At 37.3% G+C, this 12,031-nt stretch overlaps 2 protein-coding genes across 2 annotated transcripts; both read left to right on the plus strand.

The window, feature by feature from the left end:
* The first annotated feature begins 1,452 nt into the window (after window positions 1–1,452).
* LOC104892206 (V-type proton ATPase subunit E) lies at window positions 1,453–5,323 on the plus strand. Its single transcript, XM_010678056.4, has 6 exons — window positions 1,453–1,776; window positions 1,926–2,026; window positions 3,179–3,335; window positions 3,689–3,882; window positions 4,095–4,194; window positions 4,922–5,323. The coding sequence occupies exons 1-6, from the start codon at window positions 1,675–1,677 to the stop codon at window positions 4,955–4,957; spliced, it is 690 nt and encodes a 229-aa protein (XP_010676358.1). The 5' UTR covers window positions 1,453–1,674; the 3' UTR covers window positions 4,958–5,323.
* On the plus strand, window positions 5,198–9,305 carry LOC104892666 (6-phosphogluconate dehydrogenase, decarboxylating 2, chloroplastic). The gene is made up of 3 exons (XM_048645690.1): window positions 5,198–5,240; window positions 7,003–8,134; window positions 8,478–9,305. The coding sequence occupies exons 1-3, from the start codon at window positions 5,198–5,200 to the stop codon at window positions 9,085–9,087; spliced, it is 1,785 nt and encodes a 594-aa protein (XP_048501647.1). The 3' UTR covers window positions 9,088–9,305.
* Window positions 9,306–12,031: the final 2,726 nt, after the last annotated feature.

Below are 12,031 nucleotides of genomic sequence, written 5' to 3' on the forward strand. Positions count from 1 at the left end.
AGAATCTCTACTCCCAAGCATAAGTAGGTAGTGGAGTTCGAACTTGTGACATCAAAGATTCAAAATCACGAGGTGAGTTCCCCACCTCTCCCACCAAGCAAGTTTGGCTATACATCAATATTTGTCGTAGCTTGTAATTTATCTCGATTTTTCGAAGTAATAATTAGGTGTATCCCTTAAAAGAAGGGTTATATAATTGTAAATTCTCATCTTGCTTACTTTACTTTTCAATTTTTTAATTTTTATACACCATCCTAACTATTAATTCCGAGCAAAGAGGATTCAATTATATCTCTATTATAACTCTTGATAAGTTTGATTTCCACTTAAAATATTTTAAATATTTTTTTTAAAAAAAAAAGTATTTAACTATTTAATATTAAGGTACATCTTTTTATAATTTGAAACATATATGATATTGTGTGCATTTGAATCTAGTAATACTTCCTCCGTTTTTTTACTCGCAACACTTTCCTAAAAGGAAAATTTATTAATTACTTGCAACACTTTTCTAAAAGAAAATTTTATTAATTACTTGCAACACTTTCTATTTTTGTTTTTCTTTTATCTCTATTTCTCTCCAATCACATGGACCCTCTTTTTTTTCCTCTCTACTTCTCTCGTATCCAAAAATTGTATTAAAGTTGATGAAAAAATAATTGTTGCGAGTAAAAATATGGTTGAAGTATATAGACCGTGAGTGCAACACATTTCCAAATAGAGATGGCCTCTTGTGCGGGTTGGTTTGTGGGCCCTAGTGGGCCGGGCTGAAATTTCATGGCCTAGGACCGGACCGTGAAATTCATGGTTTGGGTGGGCTGGTCCACGGGCTGAAAAATCTTAGCTTACACCGATTACGGATTTTCACATATCGAGAAGCAGTTCTAACGGTTCGTGGGCCTAGCGGGCTGGCATGATTTTTTTTTCAAAGTTATATTTATTATTGTTACATAAAACCTTTAAAATTAATTAAAATATATACAATTATTAATATTAATGAATAGTTTATTATTTTTGAATTTGATTGAATTATAACATATTCAATTTGATTGAATAATTACTTGGACTGGACTGCACTGGACCACTTTCATAGGCTAGACTCAAAAAATCTGGCCCATGATCCACCTACCAATTTCACAATTCGAGCTAGAATGAATCCGAATCGGACTTTTACGAGCTCAATCCTCACGGTCCAAGAGACATGCTAGAGTGGATGGGCTGAATCCGTCCCACGCTGTTGGTTATCTCTATTTTCCAGCCCACATCCGCAAGACATCTCCACATTATAAAGGCCCAATAGCCGAAACTTCACGAGATTTTTTTCCTCATATGTTTCACGACTGACCCAGTCACCAACAACAGTAAACGCTAAACCACCTCGTGAACAATCCTTCCTTTGCCAGCTCACTCTTTTTCTTTTCTTTTGTTAACCCTCTCCAAAATTTCTTATCACCATTATTTGTCTGACTCTAAAACTCTCTCCCAATAATTTACTACTACTAATACCAGAGAAAAGGAAAAAGGAAGGTTAGTTTTTTTGGTCTCTTTCTCATCATTCATTCATCGACACTTGAAGTCGAGAAAAAAAACTCATCTCCAGTTTTCTCTCACCCAATCATCCACAAACAAACCACAGGAGAGAGAAAATTCAAATTTTATTCAACAGATCCAAAGATGAATGACACCGATGTTCAAAAGCAGATCCAGCAGATGGTTAGATTCATCCGCCAAGAAGCGGAGGAGAAAGCTAATGAGATCTCTGTTGCTGCTGAAGAGGTTAATCTCTCGATTTTTTCTTTGATCGAGTGTTGAATTCGTTTTATTTGAATTTTTTTGATTGATTTTGTTTGTTTTTAGTTTGATTTTGGTTCGGATTTTCGATTCGAGGAACTAATTTGTTGAATTTTGATTGATTTGTTTTGCAGGAGTTTAACATTGAGAAGTTGCAGTTAGTTGAAGCGGAGAAGAAGAAGATCAGGCAGGAGTATGAGCGGAAAGAGAAGCAAGTTGATATTCGCAGGAAAATGTAAATTTTCTGCTGTTTATCTTGTTAATTGTTTAGTTACTTGCTGAATTTCATGTTGCGCTACTGCGATTTTGCTATTAGAGGACTTAGATTTATACGATTTGATCGGAAGATTGACTGTGATTGATACTAGATTTATTGTGAAGGTTAATGTAATCATGATAAGTGCATAATTAGGCTATTGCTTAGGGTTGACCTCCATTCAAATAATAATGATAATCTTGTTGAATCAGATATCTGCCTAGATTGATGCTTTATGTAGCTTAAAAGCTGCGAGAATCTAGGAATATTGATGCGGTAAATCGGCTGCTGTAGAAGGTCACAGTTTTTCTCTATAATATGCATCTGAAATGGTTACTTGCCTGATTTATTTATTCTTCCATGTTGCAAACTCATTGCCTTCTTAATGTAATTACGTTTGTTTTGCGTTGTTTTACTATAATGATGCAAGAATCTCTTTCCGCGCTAGAATTCTTTATTCAAGATTTCCATTGATGAACCTCTAGGATTCCTTGTTTAATAAGAGTTGAACACCTTCCGGATGTTTGAAACCAAAATTTGTATTATTGGATAAATTTGTGATGCAAACCTCTTTCCAATTTGTTGTCATCATTCAAAGTAATGTTTAATATCTTATAGATCAATAGAGATTGGTAGATCGAGAAACTGGTCATAGGACATTTTAGTGGTCCATGTCCTCTTTCAAATGTTTGAGGACACCTAGTTGACATTGTCATTTCTGTTACGATTAGTGGTTTTCTCTTCTCCAGGATACAGATTAGTGTGAAAGAAAACTTATTTTATGCATTTATTCAACTAGTGAATAGGTGTATGTGCTATGCAATCTGGTTTGTGTCTAGTAATATATTACTGTCACCCTTTAAGACAATGTATTGCATTAATTAGACACTATTGTATAAACGCAGACGCTGTAGTCTAAATGTCATTTTTCTTAAATCTTTCCTCCATTTATTACTTCATGCACCTTGTGAGGGGATATATATTAAAATAACCCTAATCTCGAAGATAGAGGTAAATTCAGGATAACTGCCGCTTGTATTCCCAGTATAAGATAAATGGAAGTGTTGTAATCTGGGCCTCTGTGGAAACATTTAGCCTAATGAAGACTCATTGATTTGCTTCTTTTGGCAGTGAGTACTCTATGCAGCTCAATGCATCTAGGATCAAGGTCCTTCAAGCTCAGGATGATCTAGTTAATTCCATGAAAGAGGAAGCATCCAAAGAATTGCTTCGTGTCAGTGGCGACCACCATCACTACAAAAAGCTCTTGAAAGAGCTTGTTGTTCAGGTTAGTACAATCAAGTTTGATACTATCTGTCTAGTCTTACATATAATATCTTATCTGATGCCACAAGATGGAGTCTACTTTTCATTTGCTAGTACATATATAGACCTTCTTGTGTGAATAAAGTGGGTTAGCTTGAGCTGGGGCTGAGATATCTTCACTTGAATGTCCTGGTGGCATGATTATAGAATACTTTTTTCTTCAGCTGGGTGATAGCTGGCAGTAGCAGAGAGACCGTCTCATTCTTTTTAACTTTTTTTTTATATTGTTTTAATTCTTCATTTGATTGAAATTATGTGAAATTGAGATTTGTCGTTGTTGTGCCCCTGTAATAATATTCACTTGCCTGTTAACAGAGTTTGCTTAGATTGAAAGAACCTGCTGTGTTGTTGCGCTGCCGGAAAGATGATGTGCACCTTGTGGAGCATGTTCTCCATTCAGCTAAAGAAGAATATGCTGAGAAAGCCAGTGTTCATTCTCCTGAGATTGTTGTTGACGATATCCATCTTCCACCAGGTCCTAGTCATCACCACACCCATGGTCTCTCTTGGTAAGTTACATTTTCAGGATTCAGTCTTTTCGGTGGATTAATTGGTATCGCTCTTGAACAGGTTTATCTTATTTTTGAAAGTTGCAGGCAGCCTTTAGGAGGCTTGTTCCGTTACCTTAATTTTTGAAATCTGTTGTAGAAGTCAATCTATTGAATCACTTTTTGTTTAAGTGTTGTGCAAGTGATGTAATTTTATTGCATGTTATTTCCAGTGCGGGAGGTGTTGTCTTGGCTTCTCGAGATGGCAAAATTGTGTGTGAGAACACGCTTGATGCAAGATTGGAGGTTGCATTCAGGAAGAAGCTTCCTCAGGTGATTTAAGCTTTCACTCTCATACTTAATGCTTTGTGTTTATTATGTTTTTGTTCAGTGGTGGATCCACGTCGAGGGTTGCGTCCTTGTGGGTGCGCATGTGCATCATAAGTTAAACAACTCAATGCATAGTGCCATAATACATTGATTGTATGTGGTATTGTGGTCTACTGATTTGTGTATGCATATAGAAGAAGAAGGTTGTGGTCCTCTTTTCACTATCACTTCAAATAAAATAGTGCACCAGCATAGAAAATTTATGGATCCACCACTATTTTTGTTGCCGGGACTCGTCATTTGACCTCAAGTACACGTGTTGGATCCTTGACACTCCAATATGAGTATGGATCCTTCCATATTCATTATGGACCAAAATTATGGAATTTTTTTTATTAAATTGCCTAGTTGGACACGTACCCCTGTGTCCACACGAGTACCTGACTTTGAGTAGCATAGTTTCTTTCAGGGTAGGCCTCAGGCGAGTGAGTGGGTGGGGGGAGGTCCTGGGTATACCAGAGTATTTGATACTGATACTGACTGCTACAATATATTCCTCCTACCCGGTTTATTTTCCTCATTCTTGATAGCTGAGTTTTGATTTTGAGTTCTTGACAGGCCTATAGTAATGCATATCTATTTGCACAATAGCACAATCAGAAATTAACTATATAATCTTCAGCTTTTGATGGATATTTCTCTGTTCATCTATATGTTATCATTATTGCAGATCCGCAAGGAGCTCTTTGGTATTGCTGCTGCATAATGAGTTGTGACCAGGAGAAACTCGTACGTTTCTTGTCACTGAGGCTGTTAAGATTTTGGATATGGTCACGGACCAGTCAACAATTTGTTCACTTCTGTTTACGAGTAGTACAAATTCTATTTATCCATTTGAGAGACAGTATGTTGATTAGTAAGTACATGAGTGTTTGATGTATTGATTTATTCAATCAGACGTATTGAAATGTTTATTTTTCCTGTTTATGGTCAGTCAATCAAATAAATGACAGCTCCAGATGAAAAGCTGCTTACCTTCATTAGCTTCTGTAAGTTCGGATAGTCTTCAGCAATGTATGGAAATATCGAATATTGAATTGCTGAATGTTATTAAAACCCATCTTTCATGTTTCGCTTTGAGCATTTATTTTCTCTTTCGGGTTCATTTCTAGATATGGCTTTTTTCGGAAATGTAACCCAACCAAGTGTTTTAACCCTCACGGTTTCTTATTTCAATCTAATGGTTCACTTGAAGTTGGGGATGGGAATTCGAACCTCTAAACCTGCAAGCACTTGCAGGTGGCAGGATTTGAACCCAAACCTCCTTGTCAAAACTCAGAAGGTAAAAATCCCATCACGGCACCACCTATCCCAACCTCGCTTGGTTTTCTGTATTTCCGGATTGGCAATAAGAATTGAGTATTTTTGTGGTTTACTATACTTTTATGGGACTCCATTTGCAGTTTTCCTCTGACTTCAATGATTAGAGAATGAGTTGAATGAGCTATGGCGTAAATATTTTGCTTTCCCTTTGTTTGGAATGAAGTGAAATATTCTAATTAGAACTGGACTCTTTTTTCCTGATGTGAACTGCTTTATGCAACTTCACCAACTTGTAAGTTAAGGATAGGAGTTAGCTCAAGTGGGTAGAGCGTTCTCCCTTGACCCTTGAGGTCAGGAGTTCGATCCTTACCTATGCTGGGGTATTTCCTTTATATGTCATACATGTCTTACCAACCAATGTGTAGAAAGACTTCACTTCTAATTTGTATACTATTCTCTTCGTTCACCCTAAAGAAGAAAAAAAAGAACATTATTGTTTTCATTGATGATTCCGACTTCCAAATAGCTAAAGGTGTATAAGACGTGTATAGTATATAGATATTTTTCGGTCGTCAGCATACAGCAGCGGCAAGAGTGTACCAAAAGTCGAAAAGCGATTTGAAAATGAAAGGGAAAATAACAAAATACAAGTGCATGTGTATGAGATCCATGATTTGCAATTTTACGAACTACTACTATTTCAAAGATTAATAATTATGCATCCCCCCTCTCCCCCCTTGCCTTTCTCTTGCATACTTTTGGCTGTTTCCTAAGATGGAGTGCCGAGAGCCCAAAATGCAAGTTGTGAATACAATATTACAATTGTTAGAAATTCATTGGTCAGTCCTTAAGCCCCATAAATATAATAATTGATCTTTAAAAAAAACATTAGGCATTTCTTAGGCCACGTCCCAATTAATGTAAATTTAGATGCTTGTGTTTTATTAGTTGTTTCAAATTAATTTTTACACTCTTATCTTCTCAAATACTTCGTCCGATTTTTATTAATTTACCTATTTTGACTTTTAATATTATTTATATACATGACTTTGACTACCTTTTGTGATCTGTACTTGAGGAAAATATAGTCATTTGAGATTTTGTTAGATTCTTCTCAATGTGTACTATTTGAATATGAGATATTAAAGTTTAAATTAATACCTCGACAGATATACTCCAAAGAAATGAGTAAACTAATAATAACCCAAGTAATATTTCTTCCAATGCTTCCTAAATCATACTTCAAGATATGTAATTACGAATAATGCATATCAACAAAATAAAAAGGTGGACTAAAAATAAACTATTACCCCCTCCTGTCTTTATTAGTTTACCCGTTTCTTTTGCACTAAGTTTGTAGAGAAATAATGTTTTGACACATAAAAGGAAAGATAAACTATTATTTTATATATAAATTAAATATATGTGATGAAAAGTCATTGATCCCATTCCGAAAATAAAAACAAAATAAATAATTAAACTAATAAGACATATCCGATAAAAAATACGGGAAAACTAATAAAGATCGGAAATATTATTTTTCTCTCCTGCCTTCAAAACTCAAACCTCCCCCATCTCTGAGACTCTCTCACGTAGACGTAACTCTTGGAGGGTCACTGTCCTTTCACTCCCTCGACGAGTCCGTCCACTTTCTATATCTTTCCCCAACCTCACTTTCTCTCTCCTCACCAACTCCCTTCTCACTCCATTCTCTCTCCTCAACAACAACAACAACAACAATGGCGGCCACAATATCTCCAGCTCAAATCGGTCTAGCAGGTCTAGCAGTAATGGGTCAAAACCTCGCTTTAAACATCGCCGAAAAAGGTTTCCCAATCTCCGTCTACAATCGCACTTCTTCAAAAGTCGACGAAACCCTAAATCGCGCAAAAATCGAAGGTGATCTTCCTCTAATTGGTCACTACACTCCTCGTGATTTCGTCCTCTCAATCCAACGCCCTAGATCCATCATCATCCTCGTGAAAGCTGGTTCACCTGTTGATCAAACCATCAATTCTCTCTCCTCTTTCATGGAACCTGGTGACACAATCATCGATGGTGGAAATGAATGGTACCAAAACACTGAACGACGTCTCAATGATGCACACTCTAATGGATTACTCTACCTTGGTATGGGTGTTTCTGGTGGAGAAGATGGAGCTCGTTATGGCCCTTCACTTATGCCGGGTGGTGATTTTAAGGCTTATGATAATGTAGAGAAGATTTTGAAGAAAGTTGCAGCTCAAGTTGATGATGGACCTTGTGTTACTTACATTGGTGAAGGTGGTGCGGGTAATTTTGTTAAGATGGTGCATAATGGGATTGAGTATGGAGATATGCAATTGATTTCGGAGGCGTATGATGTGTTGAAGAATGTTGGTGGATTGAGTAATGAGGAATTAGCTGAGATTTTTGATGAGTGGAATAAGAGTGAGCTTGAGAGTTTTTTGATTGAGATTACTGCTGATATTTTTAAGGTTAAAGATGAATTGGCTGATGGTGGATTGGTTGATAAGATTTTGGATAAGACTGGGATGAAAGGTACTGGTAAATGGACTGTTCAACAAGCTGCTGAACTCTCTGTTGCTGCTCCTACTATTGCTGCTTCTTTGGATTGCAGGTATAATAACTTAAACCTCGATTTTTCGATTTTTTTTAAAGATGTTGTTACAATGTTACTTGTCTGAGGATTTAGTGAATTGAGTGATGGAAAAGTATGTTACTTTAAGTATGGTTATTGTCTTATTGAATCATGAAGGAGAATGTGATTGATCAAATTGGATTTGGGTGTCTTAGGATGTGTGCTTGCAGGTTAAATTTGATGAAATGTTTATGTCTGGGTTATAGGATGTAAATTGTATCTGATTATTATTATGGATGAAAGTGGGGTTTTGTATGCTTGATGATTATTGGAGGATATATTGTATGTATGCTTATTGACATGGTATAACATTGCTTTGCAGGTACTTAAGTGGGTTGAAGGAGGAGAGAGAAAATGCGGCTAAGGTGTTGGAGGCCGCGGGAATGAAGGAGGAGGTCAATGCGGTTAGAGGAGGAGTTGATAAGAAGAGGTTGATTGATGATGTGAGGCAAGCTTTGTATGCTTCAAAGATATGTAGTTATGCTCAAGGGATGAATTTGTTGAGGGCAAAGAGTTCTGAAAAAGGTTGGGATTTGAATTTAGGGGAGTTGGCGAGGATTTGGAAAGGTGGGTGTATTATTAGGGCAGTTTTCTTGGACACGATTAAGAAGGCGTATCAAAGGAACCCCAACTTAGCTAGTTTGATTGTTGACCCTGAGTTTGCTAAAGAGATGGTACAGAGGCAAGCAGCTTGGAGGAGGGTTGTGGGTTTGGCGGTTTCTGCTGGGATAAGTACGCCGGGAATGTGTGCTAGTCTTGCTTATTTTGATACTTACAGGCGTGCCCGGCTTCCTGCCAACCTTGTTCAAGCTCAGAGGGACTACTTTGGCGCTCATACCTATGAGAGGGTTGATCGCCCTGGTTCCTACCACACAGAGTGGTCGAAGCTTGCTCGTAAGAGTAACCCTGGTGTTGCTGCTGCGCTTCACTGAGCTATGCTTTTTTTTCCTTGCCCTGTGTTCTCTTATCATGTATTTCTGTTGTTTCAAATTGAAGTTGGGATTTTGTGCCTCCAACGGTGATCCCTTGTTAGGCATAGGAATTGTTACAGTATTGTTTTAGCTCAGTAGAAATGATAGTGGGAACTGATGTTAATAAGAGCATGTCTTTTGAAATCAATACAAGCACTCACAGGTGCTGTCAAACTAAATTGAGTTTCTCTCTTCTTTACTGGGAAAAACATGTCCATAATTTTATTGGTCACTCCGACCTGTATATGTTATCTTGATAAGTTCTCTGCACTGACTCCAAAAAGTATTGGGCATAAGAGCTGTTCGTAAAGCTAGCTTTTGCGGCAGTTCAAATATTGTGAATGATGCAATTGAATTCTAAATGGTTTCCTCATTGGACGGTACCAGTGAGTTTCAACCATGATTACTAGTGCTCACATTAGTACATTTATGTTGGTCAGTGCAGGTCATGAAGCCAAAAATGTGATTCTGTGTTATCATTATGCTTCATTGCTTATTTGCTTTGTCTTTGAAAATATTGATATGAAGTAAATGAAAATCAGAATTCAGAGGTGTCGATAAAATACAGGAAAAAGCAGTTAGAAGTGGGATGGAGAACTCAGTGATGACCAGAAGGGGCTAATGTGAGCAGATGATCTGAAGATCTTTGTTTGCTGTGTTTTTGGATGAACAAGTAAGGAGGTTAGTATACTTAGCACCATGAGACTTTTGAGAACTGGTTTACCTCTCATCTTAAAGGAAACTGCAGTAGAGGAAGGTAAGAAATCAGTTGGCGGTGCTGTGTTCCAATCTTCTGCTGGTGCTCTAGGTTGAGTCCTAGTCTTTTATTTGGGAGTCTTCATGATGATGGTCTATGTTACTCGGACTCAGGTACTCATGTAGGTGCATATGCAAGTGTCTTAGTCGACTGTTTTGTGAAAAATTTCTTTGATTTTAGTCCAAAAGCTAAGTGTCCATACCAATATTGGAGTTCAAAATCCGACACAGGTACATAAGATAGAATAAAGAGTTTTAGCCTTTAGGTAACATAGATTCGTGGTATTGGTGTGATAATGACTCCATATTGTAGACTCTTTCATTATGTTAATTTAAATGTCCTGAAATGCTTGTACATTCCCTTTGTAGAAAACATTGTCTTCTATAGTTTCTAATGTTATCAATCACTTGGCTATGGCTTAGACACAAGTTTGTCCATAACAAGACATTCTCACATGCTGAAAGTTCATCTTCAGTTTACTTTGTTGCTTATACTGTATAAACTTCCATATTGTAGTCAACTAAAAATGACGCTAAGTGCACTTGAGTTGTTGCAATTCATAATCAAATAACTTTAGATGACCTTGGTCGCTGTGTATGCTAGATATATATAGATATTCTCGGTATTGGATGATACTTCTATATCTTAGTCTATGAGGTTGCGGTTGAATGCTTTTTTTTGAAATTTTAGTAGGAAGATAGTCGGCTTTTGTTATGTGGATATTGCACTGACACACATGTAAGTTGACCTCGGCCGTGTCCGAGAAAATCCACTCCGATGCCTAAGTTAGATTATACTTCTATGAGCGAAAAATATACTTCTATAATGGATTATATGGCTTACACTCTTTTCTCCTACTCGTTGGCTATTCTTTAGCAATGGCTATTGCTGCTGGGATTTACCTAAATAGCACTGTTGGGCCAGCTTATCTGGCCATTTGCTCAATCTTGTGAGCTGATAACATTACTGGTTCCAAACGGGTTTAAATATAGTAAACTGTGTTGACAACAGGGAAGAGGAAACGAAGAAGATAAAAACATAAACAAAAGAAATAAGGAAGAAGAAATGTTTATCTGGCTTCAGCCCTTAAAGCCGGTACTCGTTTAGTTTGCAGAAATATAAGTATGAAACTGACCTAGGCTGTATGTATCTGATTTGGTTGCAGATTGAATTTTCTGAGATCTTGTTATTAATGTATTAGGTGCATTTTTTGGTACTTAAATTCTTAGACCCATGTAATTTAGTCATTACCATGATCTCGTGCATAATGTGAGTTATGGATCATGACTTCTTGGGAATGGGTTGATGGTGAAGCATAATTCCTATAACCTACATTATTAGCTTCGACTGTTTGATGACGATCTTCCCCTTGATTCCCGTTGCTCATTTGTACTTCTTCCCATCTTTCTATTGTTTTCTTGAAAAACGAAAATACATCATATGTTTGTTTATATGACAGACTGGATGTCTTGACCTCATCTAATGGCTTAAATGTGTTACTCTGCAATGATTTTATAGTTAGTTATCCTTCACATCTTGCTTATAGTTAGTAATCATAAGGGAGGTAGTTTTCAGGGCCATGCCCACCACTTCTTTATTACGGCTTCTTCAACCCTCCTGCGCTATTGTTTTTGCGTCTTCCTTCTTCGTTCTATAGGAGGATCACCTGCTCATTCCAGAAAAAGGGTGATTGGGGCGGGTTGTAATGTCTCGAGTAGTTTCTAGATTAGTGTTCGGATGGAGACTGCTGGTTCTTCCAGTTTTCAATGTGCATTCGCCTGTCAATCACGTCTTGTTAATCTTGGCTGATGTACTGGTGATCTTCATTTCCGTATTCCTACTTGTATCATGGTCAACTAGTCATCAATACTAGATGCTCCAGCTTTCCCAAAGCCTTGATTTCCTTCAAGTGTGGCCATAACATCTGCTATTTTAAATTGTGGTTTGTGTCTTGTCTATCTGGGTTCTGGATTTAGTATCCTGTGTGCGAAGCTGATCGGAGACGAAACTATCTCGCCCTTAGACGATTGGCTACTTGTTTTGCTTCAGGGTTTAGCATGGTTGCTACTGACTGTTACTTTGTGCCTGAAGAGAGCATTTCAATGCACCATGGTGTTGAAATTGAAACTTTATTTAGCTTTGGCTGTT

Source organism: Beta vulgaris, chromosome 5, assembly GCF_026745355.1.
Source record: "Beta vulgaris subsp. vulgaris cultivar EL10 chromosome 5, EL10.2, whole genome shotgun sequence".
Lineage (NCBI taxonomy): Eukaryota > Viridiplantae > Streptophyta > Magnoliopsida > Caryophyllales > Amaranthaceae > Beta > Beta vulgaris.